We start from the raw sequence: 23146 nt of genomic DNA on the forward strand, positions 1-23146 counted from the left end.
AAATCTTGTGAATTCGAAGTCAACATCGACTGTTTACTCAGCCGGCCTGGTTGCAAGTAGTTTCACAAGATAAATAAAATTGCTTTTTCAATAAATAGTGGCTCCCCTTTGATCAATATGAGACGAATAAATCTTGTAGGATGGAAGGAAACATCTGCGCAAACGATGAATCTGGTGATGTAGTTGAGATGATTAGTAAGCATATTTCTTATCCGGTCCTTCCTTATCAAACTTCCAAAAATGTTGAAGGCAACAGTGAGCTTCAAATATTCAGAATGCGATTCAAGACTTCTGTTAGGAATATTCAAACGTTTAGCAGTAAGTAAAATGTCTCAAGTTACATTCAGAGAAATTGTTAGCTTACGAAACCATAGAACTCACAGCGTCGTTGTCATCACTTGGTAAAGTAGCTTGGGTGCGTCTTGACGACAATGGAGTACGATTCACAATTATTCCTGAGACAGGAACTCAAGTATGGGCGTATGTATTGCCTCATTTATAGTCTGAGTTGCAATGCTGACCTTGAGAAGGTCCCTCGCGATCGATTCTATCTTTGAAGACTACACAATTCAATCCGCCGCTCCAGATAATACAATCAATATAGAACTACCCCTCCCACCCCTCCATCGCGCTCTTAAATCCGCAATTAACGCGTCTTCTGCTTCGATACGTCTTACAAAACGAGATGACATGCCAGTCTTATCACTCACTGTTATTACGAATACAATGATGCATGGAAAAAGTGCAAACTTTCTTGGTGGCGAAGGTGCACAAGCAGACCCATTTGGAGAAGGTTTCCGGGAAGAGAGTCTTGATGCGAATATGAGAAGGGATAGAGAAGCCATTGTTAGGCAAGATATCCCAATACGTATTTTGACGGCCGACAGTGTCGAGGGAATACATGAACCAAGAGTTAGGGATCCAGATGCGCATATTATGTTACCTTCTTTGATACAATTGAAAGCTATCTCGGAACGTTTTACAAAACTTGCAATGGCCACTGCATCCGGCGGAACTAGGGGAGTAAGCGGGGGAAACATACCTAAGTTGGAATTGAGTGCAAATATGCATGGAAGTCTAAGGTTGAGTATTGCCACCGATGCATTGAATATCTCAAGTGTTTGGACTGGTCTCAATAATCCGGAATTGGACCCAAGACAATTGGAGGATGGTGATGATGAAATTCAAAATCATCCAGCTACAAGACTTAAAGCTGCTGGTCCAGATGCTTGGTCAACTGTTAGAATAGATGGAAGAGATTGGGGAAGGGTACTCAGTGTTGGAAGACTTGGTGGAAGGGTAATTGCATGTGGGTATTGAAGATCTCTAAGCTGGTGATTGATGCTGATGACTCTAGGTTTTGTCAATGACCATGCATTAATTTTATATGTTTACCTCGACAATTACGACGATGGTGGAGATGAATCTGTTTTAACGGTATGACCGATTCCCCTCACCAGCATTGGCATCACTAACTTTTACTAGTACTACATTTCCTCTTTCAGTGCATAAATTTCTAACAAGAGCATGAAAATATTGTTTTGGCGGCGGCGTTTGGGTTGATACCCTACTTTGCATTAAAAATTTGTAGAGCAAGAAAATTGTATGATTGGATTTTCCAGATTCTAGCTTCATGGATATCAGCACAATCTTCAGTCTCAGTATATTCATGTCAATAGACTTCATGTGTAGTTTCGAGATTCATTCCTAAGCTTTTTGTTGAAATTTCCCGTCTTACTTCAGACACCCGGCAGTCTCTCGCATACATCCCGCCGATTTTGTCTCTTACTTATTTATAGCAGTTCACAAAATTCTCGTCACTCGCTTTCCCATGGAGCGCCCTGAGAAAGGCTATATCAGATACAGGCAAGGAGTATCCTCATGTCATCCAAAGATATTCCATACCATAGCCCCGCCAGAGTAAGTGCCTCGGCCAATCATTGGTTATCTGGTTGGTGCTTAATTGTATCTATTGCTTACAGTATGAGGAATCCTGACTGGATTGAAAGCTGAAAGAGATTTGTGCACCTTTGACAGGATCAAGATACATCCTGTATATTTTTGGAATATTCTCCTAGACTCCATTCGAATGCCTGATTGATATTAGCTAGGTGCCAGTGGTCATAAAACATGTCTTGTATGTTTACAGTCTGAAAGTTAAATTACGTTATTTCAATGATTACACCAAAAGCTGGAAAAAATTTGAGGATCATCAAATTATTAGATTTATGCATGCAATGCGTTCTTCCCATCTATTTTTATGTGCCAAGTCCTCTTCGAACCCGATACCTGTGATCTCATCAGCTTTGAAAGCCTAAAGTACTATCAATCCTTGAGCAGCAACGAGGAATGTTTGTTAATATACAATGTCATTTTGTATGAATGACTCGTCTGTTGTTTGCTAGAAGAGCTTGTGTGGCTATCATGCAGATACAACTATCAAACGAAGTCATTTCCCAGACTATTTAAGCCGGACAAACTCTCATTTTAAGTCTTCATCGCACGGTATCATGGATTGGATTTCCTAAATATCTATTATCGCTCTCGTCTCATTTTCTGCGCATTAGATTGTAGGCGACTCGCCTATCTCGCTTAAAGCCTTGGAATTTTAATCGTTCCGAGACGAGCAACCTCATTGACAGTTGCTATCCCGTGAAAACGCAAATTTATGATAAAATGATGTTTTGAATAAAACATTAGGTCCTCTGAATTAGACATACTTAACTTATTATTAATGTGTAGAAGACGCAGTAAAAATGTCGAGACGGCCGTAAAGAATTATGTCAAGTCAAGATCTTGTGGGTATCTAGTATTCTCTTAGACGTGCACGAGCACCAATTATACCAAATCCACATCAAAGAATCATATTCTTGTTTTATATAGATTTTTCAGGATGCGAAATCGTTCTTTTCGCAAAGATGTTGTGGAAAAGGAGTACGGCAGGTATGCGAATGGGCCTTGCGTGCTAGATGGATCTGGAATGAGACGCAATTGAAGAAGCGCCCGGCTCAATCCGCTCGTATCTGATCACTTGAATTTTTTAAGAAAGGAAATCTCGACAAACAATCGTCGAGTAGTATATTACTTTTCTTGCCCTCGTTTTCAGCCAACTTGCCGAGAGTCAAAGACGACGAAACAACCTGTACAACATATAAGCGAAGAATCAATGAAGGTATTGATCCTTGACATCTCTTTTTATAGGCGAGTTAAAGTAACACAAGGAACTACAAGCGTTTCTTTCAAATAATTTAGACAGTTCATTTTGTTACTGTATTGATATGGTCTGTACAAGTATGCGCAGGAATAAGATTTGGTTCTTCTATTGGCGCAAAAGTTATTGTGCACCAATGTAGTGATTTGAGATAACCCTAAATATCCTAGTATCTCTTCCTACAGCCTTTATAAATTCACACAAAGTACCAGAAGCTAGGTTCAATTACATATCATTGTATATATAAACAGGAAAATATTCCGACATACTCGAAAGAAAACTTACACGCGTAGGTGTTCAGAATCAGTGGGTTAGAGAACAGCTAATGCACTCAAATACATAATTTGTCTCCTGTCTACTCTTTGGTGACGATACATGCAAGAAGTTCGAGATGTCAATTCGAACTACCCAAACATTTCATTGTCAGGGCTTTCTCACTCACCATCTCGTTATGTTTGGCGCAATAACTTAAGCATCGCCTCCAAGTTAATGAGGGTTCGATTTCCAAATAAACTCAGTACGGGTCTACCCCGCGTGCATAACCTTATTGATACTGAACGATTCCTGCTAGCCAACAGCGTCTGACATACAGCCCCATTGAACAATGGAAACAATAGCCAGCGCAGCACCGTATCTAAAACTCTACAGTATCCTCACCTACAGATGCCGTCCATAATATGAGCTTATACGGCCATTTCCCTGTGACCGATAAATACCCGCGTAGAACAATGGCCACAATGCTATTGTGAGAACCGTTTCCTAAATGTATACAGTACCATTACCATGGCAATACCTCCTAATGAAGGAGGTTCAATATGAAGCCGTAGATAATATGTTTCGATTGTGCTAGCGTTATTCCTGTAAACTTCCATCCATTCTTAAGGATTTGTTGAGACCCAGCTTTTCGAAAAAACATTAGAAAGTTCTTTACAGTATTCTAATAACCTTTATAAGAAGTGTGGCATAACTTACCAGCATACCATCAACAACTTCCACTAGTACATTTAATAATCTTTCAAACTACAAAACATCTCCACGAGTATCCAAGAGTCTTCTTTACTCTTCAACCTTCAACCTTATTCCAATTGACTTGCTCAATCATAGCAAGTTTCTACAACAAAGATCAAGATGTCTTACCCAAACTATCTTGACGACATGGAACCCCAACTCGCCAGCTACTTAGGCGAAGATTCATCGACATTCTCATCCAATGAGAATCCAACTGCTTCCGCCGCCGTAGATTCCCTAGAAGAGACACCCTACGACGCGAATGGACAGTTCACCTGGGAAGATTTCCTCAGGGAAGAGGGATTGGAAATGAATTCCCCTCATCCCACCACATTGGAATGGAATCCAAGACAGGCAGAGTTCTATGGGGATGAAGATGTTGCGCCTCTAACGGTCGATGAGCCTAGCTCCGAAGAGCCTACGCAGTCGTCAAGACAAAAGGAAGAGGCTCCCATCAATATCGCAAGCGACAGTACCAATGAGCAGCCGATTGCAACACCTTCCGAGCCTATGTCTCAACCGGAAGAGAACACCAACATCCCTGAAGACGTCTCTATTTTTGTCGAAGGCAAAACTGATGAAAACACCGGAGATAATTCGAACGTTCAATCGGTTGCCGCGGACTTCCAGCCTTCAAATTCCCTCGAGCTAGAGCAAGAGGAGAATATCGACAATGATGACAATGATTCTCTTTTCGGCGGCAGCACTTCCAATGACGTCGAGGCACCAAATTTCGATGAAGAACACCAATCCGAGGCTATGGCACAAGAAGCCAACAGCACTCCCGAGTTTGTGGCTGATACACTACATAATGCCGACAGTGCTGCTTCTGCACCTATTACCCCGGATGCGGATCTAAACGGTGTCAACGCGGATAATGACAATGATTCTTTGTTTGGTGACGTTGATAATTCTGGTGTCGGTGACAGCTTCCAGCCCCCAGAGAACCAATCGCTCACAGGTGATAATGCACCTCTTGAAGCACCAACCGATAATGTCGACGACCTCTTTGGCCCCGCATTCGGGGATGACTTCGAGGCGGAACTTGCGGCGGAACTCGAGGTTGAACTTAGGAGAGACAGCACCAATGCTATGGCTCCCGTCGTTCCAACGCACACTAGGCTTCATCTTCCAAAGCCTCCTCGGAAGATGGCCAGATCTCAGGGTCTATATCTTCCAGACCCACCACGTGCGATCGCCAATCCACAGGGATTACACCTCCCTGCACCTCCTCAGATGTTGGTTGCTCCTCAGGGACTGCACCTCCCCGACCCCCCACGTGTAGTGGCTAGTTCCCAAGGGCTAAACCTTCCTGTCCCTCCTCGCATGGTGGCCGGCCCACAGGGGCTCCACCTACCAAGTCTACCCCCTGCAATAGGTTCACAGCAAAGTGAAGTCGCCACATCGGCTCCAGTACAAACTGGTAACCAAGAGGTAGAAGCTCCGAACAGCCGCCGCAGAGTCAGAGCTAGCAGAATCCCAAGATCGGATATGAGCCGACCCAAAGGTAGGGGACAAGCTGGCAAAATCATGACGCAACTCTCTGGGCCAGCTCCTTCCAAGTTGCCAGAGCCTGTGCCAAGCTCATCTTCTAGAGCTGACGATACCGCTGAGAAAGTCACTCGTTTGCCTCGATGGGCTTTTGGCAAATACACTACTTTTAGCAAGCCCGTAGCTGGTGGTAAGTATCGGGAGCCAAATAACTCGGTGCAAAACCCAACACCAGGCGAAGATGAGCCAGAATCGGTTGACAAGACGAATGAAAACAATTCTGGTAACCAAAATATTGTTCAACCAGCTTCGTCAATCCCAGACGCCATTGACCTCACGTCTGATACTCAAGAACCCTTGGCTATGGAGGGTACCGTGCAGGGAAATCCAGCTGTCAATCATAATAGTGGTCAGGGATCTACTCGTCCTCACGAGGACTTCCAGATCCCTGCCTTCGGGAGTGAGATGGCATTGACATATGACAATGACCAGTTTCAGACTTTTCCCGACGAACTGAGCTTTCCCACGTTTATGGATGATGCAGATCCAGCTCCACAATTACAGAGTTATCAGTCTCATAATTCTGCGACCCTGGACATTGTAGCACCTGTTGCCCCTCAGTGTGAGGTTCTTTCTCCTCCTATAATGGAGAATTTCTCGCCATATGGACAAGCTCCATTGGCTGACAGCTACAATAGCCACCCAGTAAAAGTGGCTAATGTACATGGTACAGACCCATTTTTGGATCCGTCTCCATATGCCATGGAACAGATCGCCGCACAAAGTTACCAGCCCGCTATGCAGCCAATGCAGACTGGAAACTTTGAACAAGGAAGCGGGTATGCTATAGGTAATGACATAGCTCAAAACACCTCTGGGAATGTTGGGGGCAACAATTCTTCGGCAATGAACAACAGTCGCCCTAAGAAGCGTCTCAGTCACGAACGTGCTGAGTATGGCGACCCTCGAGTATTAATGACATACGACGAGTTCAAGCAAGTCTTCCCACAAGAACAGACACGTGGGTGTTTTGAGACCGCTATTCAGAACGAACGAGCAGCGGACGCGACATTAGTCGCTAGAGGAGGAGTTCCTCCACAGAGACCGACCATCCGAAAGTCGATCATTTGCACCTGGAGCCAGGTGCAACATCTGAATCGAATTCGTGCTGCCAATGGCGAAAAGCTTTTCGAACCCAAGCCGAATGCTCACAAGCGACCCGAAGCATTCAAAGAAAGCTTGAGGAGGAAGAGACAAGAGCGTGGTGAGATCTCAGAATCCGAGGAATCTGACATGGAGCCAGAGGCAAAGCGACTGAGACTCGCTCAAGAGCCAATACAAATGGAACCATCATCTGGTGAACAGAATGGAGAACGTAGCTCAGAGATACGTTCCATTCAGCCTGATAATCCTCAAGTATCGGTTAATGCATCACGTCCTCCCCCGAACCACGGGATTCCTCGGAGCCCTCACACTCAGAATGTGGATCAAGTCTCATCTATGCAGATCCATCAACCAGTGCCACAGTCTTTCAAGAGAAAGATGGGGCCGGAGCAGTTGGAGAGCTTTGAGTCCATGGGGCAGGAAGTGCGACCAACTGCCAAGAGACCGAGAATTGCCGCACCATCGAGCCAAACTAGCCGGCCAATTATCAACCAACCTGTGGCTAAAGATTTCAAAGACTACATCTCAGAGAGACAGTCTGAATACCTGAAGCTACGAGTGCCAGAGCTGAGGCAGCTATGTAAGACTCGCGACGTCAAACATGGCAATATCAATAACTTGTCAAAAGGCGGTCTGGTCGGTGTTTTAGTGGGTCAGGATGTAAGCCGCCATCCTGTTCACAGGCAAGTACACAACCAAGCTCAGGCTGGATTGAGAGCCCAAAGAGGTCATCCAATATCTAATGTCGTCGGAATGGGTAGAATGAACCCACCAAGTGTTGCTGCAAACCGTAGTCAGCAACAACCTAAGGTACCGAATGGCTGGGGAACACGTCAGAATCTACCAGCATCTAATGTTGGTCCAGACTATGGCATGGGATCGAACCATCATCAGCGCGCCTCTTCCCAGTTCCACAATACTGGTAGCAATAGAGCACCTGGCTCGGCACCCATGAGATTTGGCAACAGTGCGCTGCCTGTGACAAATTCGGGGCTTAATAGAGGTCCAAGTCATGGTAGTTCATGGCCAGTCAATGTCGCTCGTGTTCAACAGCTGCACATGAATGGTAATCCTAGTGGACTGGCCAAGAATGGTGGTCAACCACTGACCAGCACCAGGGACCAATCAAACATGAGCCAGGGTTATCAAGGTTCCACGATGCATCCAAGTCCCGCTAATCCGTACGCTCAATCAAGACTGCCAGTCAGCGTCCACCACAATGGTTACAGCAACGGCGGCATCCAACCGAATCTGAATGGAAGTCGCAATAACCATCACAGCGCCAACACTCAGGTCCCAGCTTATGTTATCGATGGTGATTTTGGTGCTGGCATTTATCAGCCGGCAGTTGATGACCGTCGGAGAAAACCGAGAATCGCCGGACAAGATGTGCCTAGCCGCGCTCCTCGAGGCAATAAGAGGAGCCTCCCACAACCTGCGATGAACAACACCGCAAGGTAATACACCAGCACTCAACAGCCTATGGTTGGTAGTGCCAGTGGGAATTATCAAATGGACCATCAAGCAAACAATCTTGTTGGCTCACAAATACCAAGACCTGCGACCCGCGCAAACATTGGTGGTGATCCCCGAAGGTTGATGCAGAATCGTCCTCAAAGTGGCCTCTATCCGGCTCCTAGGCAAGGTCTTTCACAGGGAGCCCGTCAACTGCATGCCGTAGCCCCAGGATTGCCACAATTTCACTTTGGTCGGCGCCCTGCCAATCCATTCAGTGGGTAGCCTCTGGGTCCTGCACTGCCAGATTGAATCAGAGGTGCCTTTGGATCGCTGGGAGCGGAATTATTTTTAGCCATGGATAGTACTGCAAAAAAAAAGTTTTGCAACAGCTCATGAATAATACTCGGACACACGGTTATTGGCACATCGGGGTTTGAATAACGTGGATGGCGAATGTCGGTATAGCTAGTGATGATGTCTTTTGGAGATACCTTCTGGTCAAAAATTTCGATACTCCATGTTTTTACAATCTTAAAGGAGTTGAGGATCTGTGTTGCATTATATACCCCATATTGTCTTTGGTGTTGAGGTCGGAAAAATTCATCGTCGGCAATTTGTACCAAGTAACACATAAATTGTGGCTTGTTGGAACCAATTCAATGATACTAAATGAATGAATATCAATATAACTTTATATCTTCAATCGAAATGTACAAGTGATCCAGTGAATTGGTGCAACAAGAATCGATGATTGTGAATGGTGATATGTATTCGAAATGCTGATGGCTCGGAGTGGTGTGGATCTTGGTGATGCAATCCGAACGTATTGAATCTTCCATGAATTTTAATGACCTGCAGGGGAAAAGTGAATCAGCTTGATGATCTCAATATCCTAGTGGAGATGATCCTGTATATATACATAACTCCTGAAGGCTCGGGATCTTACGCTTTGAGCTGCTCGCGAAAGGTTTCTTGCAGATTCTGTATGTATGAGAGAATTTTGATCGAACGAACTTACCTCTTTGTACCAATCTTCATTCCAGAAGTTTACAGAATCTTCCTTCCAGGTAGCTTCAGATCCATCAATGATAATGCATGATCTAGAAGTGTTAAGGAAGGCTACATTCATTGTTGTCAATGAAGCAATGTGAATGCAATTTGCTTTATAGTTGTGAGCCACAACAGTGAATGAATGAATTTTAGTCTCTAAAGCCGTTGAACAAGTGACCTTTGACATAATTGATGAAAATAAAGAAGCCGATAGAAAACGCCATCTTGATTGATCAACTTGAGGTTCAATAGAAAGAATGTAGAGATCTTTTATATAACTCACGCTTTTAGACTGAAGTCAAGCATGCTGGTTTCTCAACATGGATAATTTCGTGGTTACCTCTTCTTTCTGCTCCTTGATAGCTGCACTTTTCAAAATAGTTGATCTTTCATGATCCTACAAGCTGTTACTTTGATGTTATTTATACAGAAGCTGACTATTTAAGTGTATATGATGCATCGGCTGTATGTATCCAGGTGTATATAATACATCGACTGTATGTATTTCCAAAATCTTACATGGCTGAATACTGCATTTGACTCCACTCCGAATGGCTGTGAAGCGAAATTTTCGCTTCAAAATAGTACGACAACAGTTTCAAATTGGAAGCTAGTCAAATCATAGTCAGACTAGATAAAATGATGGCTGAATGATTGATTCGTATCGAAATCTTAAGCTAGAAGACACAACCACTAGCCTTTGCTTTTGCAGGATGATTGCTCTCAACTCATTAGCCGAATTTTGCAAGCGGAACTGATTCAATGAACTTGTTCTAGGAGCTTCTATCAAATGTCAGCTGATTCACGAAAAGAGGCTATATAAAGTTAGTTCTCTTTCTGATACCTCCCAAACTCACCTGTCCCTATATGACTACATTCCTTGCGGAATCTAGCTTCATCGGACTGATCTTTGAAATGAGTAAAGTCAACGGAACCTCAATTTGCGTACTTCTTCACTTGAGCTTCACACTACAATTAATTCTAATCTACGATCTTTGACAGGTTCTACCCCGTCGAAGAACACGTAGAAGAATGGCAGAAATCGGTCTTGAGTATTCCCTGATAACAGATATACTTCTGCGTATAGCTCATGCTTCAATCCGAAGAAGATTATTGTCGTTATGGCTCTCCGGTAGAGAGGCAACGACAATGGATTTGCATCGAGTTTTGATTTTCAACAGGACTGAAAATCTAGCCGCAAATATCTGGAAAAGGAATCCAAGGCTGATTGATAAAGATATGGTCCTAGGAACGGCTATGGAGTGGAGAATTTAAAAGTAGTGAACGATTGACGATGATAAGAAGATGATATTAGAGTGGTAATGTGTGCCTGATGATTCTGACCTAAGCGTGGTCATTGTCAGCCGCCGATATCAATACGACGTCGGCGAGGAGAAGCTTTGATTCGGTTGTTCTAGTAAAGTAATAACGAACAATAAAAAAGAGTGATCAGATCACAATGATTCATGTCGGCGATATTGATAATGTAAACTGATTCGTGCAACATTGCATGACGTTCAATTTTCTGATCGCGTAGTATAGAGTAGTCTAAAGTACCAATTGTGCTGGAACAAGAATGCAGAATGATGAAAGGGAAATCCATGATAATGATAAGAAAGACAGTGAGTATTTCTTCTCCGCGGGCCTAGTAAACCATTCAGAAAATCCCAAAGCTTGCTCACTCGTAAGTCGTGAAGAGCTAAAATGGTCAGATATTCAATACGATATTTGCGATCATTTCATGTTTCTGATCTTCTAAAGCTCATTAATGAGTCGTTGTTAGAGCCTGAATGGCTACTGAATGATGGAATCAAATCAAGATTAGCTCGTCATTATACCAAGACATCGGTCTTCTCTTCTCCTTCTCATTCATTCACCCGCGCGAATGTAGAGAATGTTGATCAAGACATCAAACAACCTATGCGTAATAAGGTACTAGAAAACGCACCTAGTGACCCCGCGCCGTTTCCACTCAAGCTCTCCAAGGAACTCAGCCATGATACTACTCATTTACCTAAGGCTCAGACCCCAGATTACCCACTTTTTACCAGATGCTCTGAGCGACGTCGTCAAACTGTAGATACCACGGCTCATGCATATCTACTCAGATAAGCAATTTCCTTTCGTTGTTCGGCCTATTCATCACATATAAATAAGCAAACTCCCGATAAACACGGAGATCCCGACCGGCATTATGACTCGTGCGTACATGCAGATAGCTAGTGAGTAGCCGAGCAAGCCACTTAGCCATGTGATATATCACTATAACGCGGGAACAAGGCAGCCAAATAATATCTAGCAAGAAAACTAATTGACATTGCGACGAATGATAAACGAATGAATTATACTGGTGGAGGATACGATGATGAACACTAGTTCAGCGCCGCTAATTACGCCCCAGCGTTTCTCATACCACCCATCGCTTTACCACCCCCATCTTCAACGTTTAATAATATGTCATTTTAAGAATAGATGCTCAATCCTGAAACTAACGAAGGCCACGCCAAAATAGCGGTATCGGAAAGAAGTGACAACGGAAACGGAAAGTAGTGCGATCTGACCAAATATTCTGAAAGATTGGTAAATTAGCTTTAGATTGGATAGAACCCCTTTGAAGGGTAAGCATGGACATAGGCATGTAGTCTGCTATCCACGTGGGTAAAATAATGTGATTGAAACGCATGCGAACATGCGATGCATATTTGGGATGGATGCATTTGATTGGCACATGAGATGCGAGATGCCATGTTATCGGGCAGCCGCAGGGCAGCTCACCTCGCACAAGCCATGGCTATTTCAGCATACTAGTCAGATGGAAATACTGTCTCTGTAGGTACGATATAGTATAGTATAACGTGAAATATGCGTGATTGCGGCACAGTCATAGCGTGGTGAATAAGGTTATGAAGTAAATTGTATGGCTGAAAGGTTACCGACTGCGTGGTTCAGCAGGGTGCGTGCAGAAGGAATGCGTTTTAGATTGGAGATAAAAGCTGAAAAACTAAGGTTGGTGTTTATGCTAAGGAGGAACTTGTTCGTCAACGAATGAATCAATCAATGAACATGTCCATATTTGGCCTGGTTTGATATATGTACTCGGCGAGCACGAACAGATCCAGAACCCAAGGGTTTTAAGTTTCCCGTCCCGCCCCCCTCCTCTCCTCCACCTCCACAGTTACATTTCAAGACTGAACAAAATCATTTCGTACCCAAACAGGTTTTCAATCACCTGATCGCACCTTCATGCACAAAAGCCAAACATTTTCCCCGTAAATTCAGAATCGGAAGTCGGAGCTGAACCTGACTTTGGTAATGTCACACGAAAACTAGGGACATTCCGGGGTGCCAAGAGTCCTGATGTACAAACCCGTGAATCATTGATGTACTTTGCACAAACGAACGGCCCGAAGGACTATCAAGTTGTGATACAAGAGTGACAAGAAGAAAGATATCACATTATGGCGGAGGATTAGTCTGAAGTCTGTACGCGTCTTGACACGGGTGGTCTTGCGGCTTGTGTAACAAGTTCTGTATCATTGGCCTAAGTGTCATCGATGCAAGTGAGTGTGTATCTCTTTTTTCTTACATTTCTTGGAGTGCAGTTTGGAGTGCATACATACATGCCGGTACATAGCTAGACTTTTTCTCTTTTTCCTTTCTACTCTGCACATAATACATATGCGCTGCAGCCGCATCACATCGATTCCAAACGTGGCAGCCCAATATCTAACCAAACTCAAGCCTTGTCCAAGAACGCCTTTTCTAGCAAACAGCTGATTGTGGAACTAAAGGTTCACTGACTCAAAATCGTCTTCCTTCCTTCAATATCCTCGAAGAGTATGAGTCTGGTCATTGACGAATGCTCGAATGGTTTGACTGGTTTGAATGATTAATAACCATTAAAGTTTTTTTTGTAAATTAACTGCATTAGTTTCCTCGGAGAGATTTAGGAGGTTCGTTGTATAGGTGGGGGTGGCTCTGATTATTATGGTGGGAACTTGGAAAGGACGTACTCCGTAGCGGAATGAGAAGTGCCGCTGGGTTCATGGGAGAAGAATCTACATCGTATATACATGGAAGAATTTGTAGCGGAAGAGTCAAGGGAGAAGGATTATCGAGGAGTGAAGTTGGGACGAGGTTACACAAGAATTTTTGATCTTCATGCGATCATGGATGTTTTTGAAGAATTTTGAAGTAATCGTACCCGTGGTGTAGTGGAAATTATGTGTGAAGAGATACCTTGGCAACAAGGTCCTCGATGAAGGGGCTCATTCTCTTCCACACGGAAATCAATCAGCGACCTGGAAATTGACATCAATTCAATCATTCATTCCTCCAAAACTTGGCTCGGCATTCACGACAATCGAACGTTGACACTAATTCTTTTCAGAGTAATGACAATTCTTCTGCATCTCATCACATTCGGCATTCGGTACTCGCTGTAAATCTCGCTTGATACTCCCTTATTCGAGTGTTCGTCGTGAATAAGCCATTATCAATACCTACCAAACAAGAAAACATATCTAGATTGTATTTCCCGGGTCCAAAAAACTTTAATTCATGAAATTTCACTTGTCATACGTAGTCGGAGGGTATATTGAAGATCATTAAAGTGTAGATATCGGGATTCGCTGCTTGCATCACAAGGCGTGCAGTAACCAGGGAAGAACCTTTTCGCGGAATGGCCTTTGGGTCGAGTGGCGTATTCGTGGAATTAGAATCCGCCAGAAGCGAGAGTTAAATTTGTGATCTGATCTTTCGTGATTTTGTTCTGTGGTGGAGATGTGTACGAAAATATGGACACACGAACAAAAAAACAGGCATGATCCTTCAGATGTTCTCGCAAAGCAGCCTTTCTCTGGGTTAAGTGCGCGGGAGATTGCAAGATGAGTAGACAGGTGGACAACTACAGGCCCGGGACGATCAAAGACCTCATACGCGCTCGTGATCTAAAATCCTGAACTGTTGTGTAAACGTACTTGATGTGTAATTCCAATAGGGAAGAGAGTTTCTAGGGAAATGACTAAGTGGAAAGTTGAGCAAGCATGATCCCTCAAGGACTTCACAAGGCAAGATGCTTAGCCAAGCTCGCCGCTTGATGGGAAATGGTTGGAAAACTGGTGGGGGGAGTGGTGAGTTTTAGGTGGAGGTAATGGGAAAAGGCTCGAAGGGGTCGTATCTTTTCCACTCGGGCTTGTGCAATCGAAGTGCGGGCCGTAGATAGGCCGCAATCAATTTGAAGATGGAGAAGTAGAGGATGCAGTAGAGCCGGAGAAGCTTGATCCCTCCCATAATTCGCAAGGTAGGATGTTTTGGAGTAGTCGATGAGCAAGACGGGAGATTCAGCCGAAGAAAGTTGTTCATGAGTCAAGACTGTGCCACATAGCTTAGACTAAGGTTCTAGGGAAGATTTGAGGGGTCGACGAGGGAGATGCAGGCAAGAGTTGGAGTACTAAATTGGAAACCTGTAAGGAATGGTTCCTTTTGGTATGTGAGCGGAAGTATCGACATGCAGATGGAGGTCGTCGAAGATTGGTGAGATTTACAGAGTTGCGGTTTTGAAATCTGAGGGGCAATGGTGGGAAGGTCTTTGCTTTGATATGCGCGCGGAAGCTATCGTCTGAGGTTGAAATCGAGGAAGCTAGTGAATAATCAAAGGATTTGAAGCAGAGTAATGAATGGAAGAGGAAGACGCTCAGTAGCGACAAGCCGGAGGCTTGACATGAACAAGCAGGTACAATCCACATACGGTATCTGTATCTGCATTTCCATCATCTAGCGGTGAACAACCTCCTTTCTCGCCGAGCCTGTTTCTGTTCTCGAATTTCTCGAAGGAATAAGGGGATCCTCAAAACTTCGTATCTGCTGCACTGCTCCTGCATTCGAATTTTCTAGTCAAAGCAAATGTTCCATAGTATGCGCAAAAACAATATATGTTAGATGATCTTTAGACGATACTCCACTCAGCGAAAGGTGCGCGCGTCAAACAGACCCATAATTGTTGGGGACGAGATAAAGTTACCCCTGAAAAGAACCCTGGATTCGAAAGCAAACACCCGATGATCGGACCCGTGGAAGAGCGCTTATGCAGGGTTTGAACTTGCTAGGCTACCCGTTTTTGGTTAATGGTAAGTGGTAAGTGGTGTAAGGCTTGTGTGCCTTCTTGGATAGGGCAGAAGTTGATTCTTTTGTGTGCAGAGTACGGAGACTGATTGGAAAAGGGAGATGTGACGATCATGAAATCATCATTAGCTATCGTTGAATGGATAAATCTCGCTGTCGTATGGCACTCGTCAGAGTATTCAGTATGATACTTTCTCTTACATAGCCGAACCAAAGTTTGACAACTTCTGGATCTCCCGAAGTTTTTCATCGGGATGAGATGTGTTTGGGATTTATGTAGCGAAAAGGAAGCTTCCGAAGATATCTGAGTATGTGAATGGATATGTATCACGTCTAGTGGGGAACAAACCGTTGCTTGGTCCGTGGTATTGGGATTGTTAAGGGGTTTGATTTGCTGTAATACGATTGAGAGAACCGGCCAATTGTCAAAACAACCTCTCCTCTTTTCTCCCGGTGGTTTGGAATGAAACCGGATTCAAAAAGGAAGGGTTTTGATACCCCGTCGAAACTGGCGGTGGAAGATCTGGAAGAAATTTAATTCAAAGTTTCAAAGATTTCTGAATCAGCTCAATCAGATGATTGGGGGGGGGGGGGGCGAATATGTTGTGGTGAAATCCTTGATATAGAAGCGGAGTTAATTTTGAATTATATGGGATGACACCAGAGTCATACAAATGCAATGAAAACTGTAATCAAAACTGCATGATCTTATCCACCATAATGGAGTGTTGCAAAGATCATCCTCTTAAATCCCGTGTATGTTGTCGAACTTGTTCATATATCTGAGACTGTGTAACGAATGTCGTTGACACTTCACAAAACATGGCTTGAGAAGACGTCCAATCTGAAGGCTTCAATATTCCACAATTTCAAGCATCAAGCTTCTATTAGATGTGACCAAATTTTAATGAACTTGTACAACAGATTAAAAGCATTCAAAGCACGAGGACTGAGATGCGGGACGGGATATGGATGGATCTTACCTTTAGCATGACATATATACCCTCTGTAGATTAAACAAATGGGATATATGAAATAAATGCGGGAAGACATGAGGAAAGGGCTGGAGGAAAGACCAATGAGGAAACGACCAGCAGAACGAGGCTTGAGATGTTCTGCATCAAAGACGGGCAACCAATTTCGTGGAGAGCATCTGTGCGATAGAATGATATGAAGGGATTCCGAGGTTAAGGTTAACGAAATCAATATGAACACCTACCTATGTATGTGATGGATCATACAGTAAAAAGTAAGAAGTAAGAAGTAAACTCCAGTATCCAAGCCAAAGTCATCGGTAGAGAAGAGATTATTGAATTGGATTAACCATAATATTCGATGCAATTGCTCGTAGGGTCGTACCTGTGCCTAATTACCTATCTATCCCCAGCTCGTCAACAGCACGCCTAATAAATTAGGGTAGAATAATAATAATAATAATCCTAGAATGATTAGCTTCCGATCCAACCACCCCTTCATCGTTCCCGCTAAAATATATCCGCTCGGTGGGTGAGTAGTAAGTACACCACACCATACACCATGAAACATTTTACGCTTGTTGAATCTTTCCCCCAAATTCCTTTTGATTGATTTATTATTGACAAATGAGAGATTGTGGAGATTCCACGGGAGACCCTACTCTGAGTGGTTTGTAAATACGATGTACCTACTTGTAACTTGGACGGAGATAGGATTTACCTGCAAAAAGTATTGAATCTAACTTTCGTCTCAATTTGACTTCACTTGACCTGACATATTTTACCCGCCAAAAACTATTCTCAAATGGGACTAGAGGGTTCTACTGCCTCTTCTTCTTCTTCTTCTTCTTCTTCTCCTTCTTCTCCTTCTCCTTCTTTCCCCCTTGTCTCAGAAACATTTTTGTTTACAAGTACTTCGTAGAGCATCATCTTCTATGAGTGACTTGAGTGGGTACGGAGTACAGAGAAGTGGAGAGGGAATATTAAAAGGTACTTACTTGGTTGGCAGTGAATCAACCCAGATTTTGGGTGCATGAGAACTTTAGAAAGTCTGTCGAGTCTGGCTACCACAAGATGTACCATGCATGTCCGTACTTTAAAAGTCCACCATGCATACATACCCAGGCTACAACAGGAAAAGGGCGCAATCAAGCAGGGCTCATCGAAAGGCTTCCCTTTCTTAATCTGGATATAATTTGTCCCTTTCCAAATAATATACCCATAATTCTCTACCGGAAAAGGAATGACGGGGGCTCTTTGTACGATTAACTTACTCATACATGACGACCAACTAGAAATTCATCTAAAGATCCCGCTTCGTTTCCATTCACCACTATCATCTCACCTGTCTCCTCCGCACTCTTCTTCCTATACTACTTAATTACTATGCCTACCTACCTACCTACGGACTATTTTGAATGATTCTATTCAACAATCAAAAGGGATTCATTAGAACCAAAGGGAGAGACAGAATTATCGGGACGAGGATTACGGAGCGGAAAAGATTCTAATTCACCCACCCACCTACCTTCCATCTACGATTCGACATAACTACCTGCCCATACTTCATCCTTTGAACTTTCAATATATTCCATTCCAATTCGAAACCTTTCATTCTCCCCTTCGATCACGATACGACGCGGTACAAATACTATCGAGAAGGGATTTCTAAAACTTTACGCGGATCCAATACTACGAAACTCAACATAACATAATCAACACGGGTACTACACAACCACAACCTTACCCTTTCGACCTTCGACTTCGAATTTCATGCACTTTCCTCCACTACAAGGAACAAAACAACTTTGTTTTTGATAATCTTCAACACTCTTTCTTCAATACTATGTTTTAATACGACTTTAATCATAATTTCTCGAAATTCCTTCAACGTTTTACCACGATCAAACATCCATACTCCTTCAAGCCGCCAGTTACATTGACATCTGCGGAGCTGATCATTCCACCAAAGATGATATTAATGGAAGGATTAATGTTAGTACCACCTGAAAGGGGTACAATAATTGGAAGGGCAGTTTGGAAGGTAATTTTTCCCTTCCAGAATATTCATTTGCAATTCTACTCCGAAGATGTTGTCTGACAAAGTTTATTTTAATTTAACAGCCTCGATATGTTGTACTTGGCTCTGGGGCACATCTACACACACAAACCGAAATCCTTGAGAAGTCCAACTCAAAGAAAGGAACGTCAATCAAAAGTACTTCTTCGAAACCAAGTTTGGCAGATTTGGGAAATGCTTCAGGCGACGGATTGTTCATTTCAGTTTACAAGGCAAAGGTACGGTTAGGAATATATCTCTTTTGGAATGGAGTCTCTGTGAGGCAGATCTTAAAACTACTATGATTGCTGTGCCCGAATTGTTGAAGATGAAAACCTGTTTTCTTTCTAAATAAGTCTGCGTCAATGGCAGTCGTTTCTGGAGCAAATTGTGAAAATTAAGGGCATAAGATTCTAACTCGTTGATCAAATAGGGCGATTGGGAATATATTGCGCAACATCCAATCTCTGCTTTCAAATCATGCGAAATTCGGTCCTTATCCCATCGAAAACAAGCTACACCATTGCCTACACTGATGTTAGAATTGAAACCAGATTCAATATCAGAGAAACAACGTAAAAGAAGATCAAGTCGAACAGGGGGATTAACATCAAGCAAGGATGCACAATGGGCGGACACACTCCTTTTCCGATCAGTTCCCGAAGATCGAAACAATATTTATGATTGGCAGATCACCATCAAACCAAGATTACAAACAAACGATTATGAAGAAAGTCCAATGAGTCCTTTGAGTCCAATATTTACATCTTTCACCAATCCCTTTTCCAGAGACCCAAGACCTTCTTCACGAAATGGTAGACAGGATCAGCAAACTCGACCACCTTTTCAATCATCCGGACAATACACCCAAACCTCAAGAGATCGTCCTTCCGCTATGATATCTCCATCTCCAAGTCTGCGTTCCCGGCGCTCAGACCTTTCATCTCAAGCAAGCTCATCTCATCCACCTATGGGTTTTACATCGGCTCATCCACAGTACAATAATACAGTTTTACCCACGGATCTACCTTCGCCAATTTCCGTTTCTGGTTACGATAATTTTATTGAAGGTTGGACTTCGGCTCAAGGAAGATCTTCTGCGTTATCTCATCACACTAGAGGTAGCAATAGTATCGCATCTGCTATTGGACCTCCACTTGCGTCACCGACTACAACATCACCTGGTCCAAGAGAAACAATTCTGGATAGAGCGTTTCAAATGAGATGTATTCCAGGAAGTGAAAGATTGAAGGGTGAAGAAGAGAAAGGTAGTAGTATTGCTCGATTCGAAGCATTGATGAGAGAGCATGATGAAAGGGCATTGCAAAGATCAGCGACTTCAGCTACAGATAGTAAGAGAAGATTCAAGCCTGGTTGGGAACTTGAAGAGGAATCAGAGGAATCAGACAATGAGGATCCTGGTAATGTTTTAGAGCAACTGGATAGTCATGACATTCTTATGCCTACGCCCGCACAAAGAGCGTTAGATTATATTGCTGGAAGACAAACACCTTTACCTCGGGTGTCTAGTTCCAGCTCAAGACCCATTTCATCAAATAGTCCCCCAGTACCATTTTTGAATCGGGATGCTATGAATGCTCTCCACAGTGGTTCAAGCTCTACCAACCAAAGTTTCTCTTCAGTTGGAAATGGTCTTCGCCCACGTACTGGTACAACGTCATCGCACATGCGAAAAAATAGTCGACCAACATCTCTGGCGTTACCTCCAAGATCTATCTCTTCGACTGTGGTAACTTCATCAAAGGATGGTGGAAGTGGTAACTCAGGTACATCTCTCACCAAAGCCGAAATGGAGAAAAGAAGAAGCAGCACGTCTACAAAACGTCTTTCATTCCAAGAATTTGCAAGAAGATTGAGTTCGACAAGCTCCCTTCTTTTGGTTCAAACAAATGCTAGTTCAAACTCTGGCAGAGGGGATAGTCTTAGGGAAAGAGATGACTCTAGAAGAGGTAGTGTAAGTGATTATGGTCTTGAAAGTGCACCGGAACTCGCAGAGGATAATGAGATGGAAGGAAGAAGAGGATTGAGGGGTAATAATGGATTAAGTCTGAGAGGTGGAGAAGTCCAAGTCGCCGATAGGGAAATGAAGAGATGCGGTGGCGGCTTCAGAGGAATCGGTGTCCTCGGTGGTGAAGGAGGCTTCCTCTGATCCTGAGGCAGCAGGAGAGACCGTCAGGTGCTAGAGGAAGGTTGCATATTTGCTTGGGGCGTTTTTATTTTCGCTGTTCATTTCTTGTTTGTTTTTGTTGTTGTTTTGATCAAAGCGATGATACCTTAGATGATCTTTTCTTTTTCGCGCATATTTCAAGGGTTTGGACCGACCTGGTGCTTGGGCAACTCAGATGAGATGAGATGACTGAGATGAAGATCACGGAATGGCGTTCTTTGGCTTATTTAATTTTCGTTCTTTCTCAGTCGGCTGACTGGGACTTCCTTGGTGAAGAGGATTCGATTCAATTGGTTTGATAGATTGAATTGATCTTGTGGTGGATTGAAGATGGAGGTGTACGATGCATTAGATATGCAAATTTCGACGTCGACGAGTTCAATTCCACTGATAATGCTAATGCAGCACTATTAGTATGGCTTTTGATGCAATTATGTATGAATACCCGACAGGTGGTTAGCGTTTTGCCATCGTTGAGGAAATACGGATGGGGATTGTATGGATAGTTATCGAAAAGGGTGGACAGAAAATTGGATGGGAAAATGGATAGGTGAACGAGAGAGGGGGGAAATGTGATAGATAACATAGGAAAAACAATGAATAAATATCAGGGTATTGCTGAATCACATACTCTTTTACTATCATCACATCTTCTTTTCGCTTCATTGCTATTTGAGACAATGTTGAAGACCTAATGTACCCGTGTCCCGGTATAATTAGACACCGTCATCCAGGGATATGGTGAAGTTGAGATACGAAAGGAAACTGAGAATAATAAGAATTTCGTACGCATGTGCAATCCTCGGGACGAAGGCGGGTTGGGAATAAGAGGTGAGTAAATTCCCCAAGACTTCTGGATGAAATCACTAATTAGCTTTTTACTTATGCTGAAAGGACGTTATCGAGACTCGAAAACAATACCCGGGCGTAACTTGGTAGGCTGTCAGGAGCCGTCAGCTCTGGATATTGAATAATATCTCGATCCATGGTCATTTATTCATCTACTTTGGTAAAACCGGGGAGAAATATGAAATAATGAGCTGAGAAGGGGCATGATCATTGTCAGCTGAAAATTTCACGTTCTTTTTGCTGTAAATGTGAGGATTTGCTTTCATCTGGATATGAGATGGGTATGAGTGTGGATTCTGATTGCATTTATGGGAGGAACTTTTGGATTGATAGATCGTATATAGATGGGTAGCCCAGGTTATAATTGGTGGGTGGGTATCTACGAACGAAGTCTGCTGAGGTACTGGTAGATTTTAAGGGATTTATGAGGTTGCCGGATGGTGAAATTGATTGCAGATAGGGGGGTTGTGTTTTTTGCTTTCTTGCTTTGTTGGAAAAGGGATCTCTGAAATAGGTAATGGAGAGAGAGACAAATGATGATAGCTAGAAGACACGGTGATGGAAGAAGATACACGTCAAGTATACGCTTTCGGGTGGTGAGTGATTAGTTAAGAGCTAGTGTTCGCTGTATCCACTGCTGTCATTTCTCTCTATGTATGAAAACCGTGGGCGCGATCATGCATATGCTTCTGTGGTTGAATACTTGAAATACACACAAGATGAAAATATGGTGTTCCGAGATGACCTTGCAAGTGCTTTGCTTCTTTTGCTTCGTGGTTTGGAATTTTTTATACTTTGCCTCAGCTATCTGCGAGTCTTTACTGGTTTTGCATCTACATGTTGTCGTTTGAAAAAGATTATCCTTAACGACTACTTTTGAATCTGAGAATGTCATCTCTTACTTGCTACTTCCCTCTTTATTGACATTGTTAATGCCAGTCTTACGACAGGCAGACTTGAGATGATAGAATTGGCTTGCTATTATTATCGTTCTACACTACAAACTTGACATAGCTTTGTTAAGTTGTACTTTTTGATCAGACCTGTAGTAGCACACGAAATCCCCTGAGGCCCTAGGATTATTGAGAGATAAGATTGAATTAATCCGTCTTTACTCAAACAAGCAGAGTTGTCTATCCTTTTATGCTTGCCTATCGAGAATCACCAGGAGTAAAATGGCTGCTACAGAGTGTCGGATAGGGAAATAAGCCCGTCCAATTTAGCGATCATCGATATATTCCTCCATTTTTATGGGGAGAGTGCTACATACCTTCATATTTTTCCCCAATTCTCCTCCCAGATCCTAACTGTGCTTCGATATCTTCTCATATCGACAACCAGCCAATTTCTGAACAAGTCCAGACTTCATCAAGGTGACGATAAGACTTAAGATCATAGGAGAGGCCTAGCTCTAGTATGATGTGAAGGCCTTGACTTGAAGCATGTGCTTGTCATCTTCTCGAGTAGATCAATACCTTGTAGCCATCGCTGCCGCTGTTGCTGTGTTATAAGTAAATATTCTTCCGAGTTCTTGCTGCCGTACTCCTGATATCTACCCTGGTTATGCAATA

General features: G+C 43.2%; 5 protein-coding genes across 5 annotated transcripts; all 5 read left to right on the plus strand.

Moving 5' to 3' along the window:
• Window positions 1-275: 275 nt before the first annotated feature.
• EAF01_008971 (uncharacterized protein) lies at window positions 276-1512 on the plus strand (the record flags this gene model as incomplete). The annotated part of the gene is made up of 5 exons (XM_038917227.1): window positions 276-318; window positions 375-480; window positions 531-1309; window positions 1358-1437; window positions 1486-1512. The coding sequence occupies 5 exons, from the start codon at window positions 276-278 to the stop codon at window positions 1510-1512; spliced, it is 1035 nt and encodes a 344-aa protein (XP_038767621.1).
• A 2827-nt stretch (window positions 1513-4339) lies between these two features.
• On the plus strand, window positions 4340-8614 carry EAF01_008972 (uncharacterized protein; the record flags this gene model as incomplete). Its single annotated transcript, XM_038917228.1, has 2 exons — window positions 4340-8331; window positions 8431-8614. 2 exons carry the CDS (start codon window positions 4340-4342, stop codon window positions 8612-8614), a joined length of 4176 nt encoding a protein of 1391 aa, XP_038767622.1.
• A 1800-nt stretch (window positions 8615-10414) lies between these two features.
• EAF01_008973 (uncharacterized protein) lies at window positions 10415-10657 on the plus strand (the record flags this gene model as incomplete). The annotated part of the gene is made up of 1 exon (XM_038917229.1): window positions 10415-10657. The coding sequence occupies one exon, from the start codon at window positions 10415-10417 to the stop codon at window positions 10655-10657; it is 243 nt and encodes an 80-aa protein (XP_038767623.1).
• Window positions 10658-10958: 301 nt separating this feature from the next.
• EAF01_008974 (uncharacterized protein) lies at window positions 10959-11494 on the plus strand (the record flags this gene model as incomplete). Its single annotated transcript, XM_038917230.1, has 2 exons — window positions 10959-11066; window positions 11144-11494. The coding sequence occupies 2 exons, from the start codon at window positions 10959-10961 to the stop codon at window positions 11492-11494; spliced, it is 459 nt and encodes a 152-aa protein (XP_038767624.1).
• A 5839-nt stretch (window positions 11495-17333) lies between these two features.
• Window positions 17334-21371, plus strand: EAF01_008975 (uncharacterized protein). The gene is made up of 3 exons (XM_038917231.1): window positions 17334-18523; window positions 18604-18777; window positions 18972-21371. The coding sequence occupies exons 1-3, from the start codon at window positions 18452-18454 to the stop codon at window positions 20706-20708; spliced, it is 1983 nt and encodes a 660-aa protein (XP_038767625.1). The 5' UTR covers window positions 17334-18451; the 3' UTR covers window positions 20709-21371.
• The last annotated feature ends 1775 nt before the right edge of the window (window positions 21372-23146 follow it).

Source organism: Botrytis porri (assembly GCF_014898465.1).
Source record: "Botrytis porri strain MUCL 3234 chromosome Unknown BPOR_012, whole genome shotgun sequence".
Classification (NCBI taxonomy): Eukaryota; Fungi; Ascomycota; class Leotiomycetes; order Helotiales; family Sclerotiniaceae; genus Botrytis; species Botrytis porri.

Coding starts and splice junctions, on each gene's coding strand:
- EAF01_008975 (XM_038917231.1), top strand. CDS start 18,452: ATGATATTAATGGAAGGATTAATGTTAGTACCACCTGAAAGGGGTACA. Junction 18,524..18,603: donor TTGGAAGGGCAGTTTGGAAG/GTAATTTTTCCC, acceptor TTAATTTAACAG/CCTCGATATGTTGTACTTGG. Junction 18,778..18,971: donor TTTCAGTTTACAAGGCAAAG/GTACGGTTAGGA, acceptor TTGATCAAATAG/GGCGATTGGGAATATATTGC.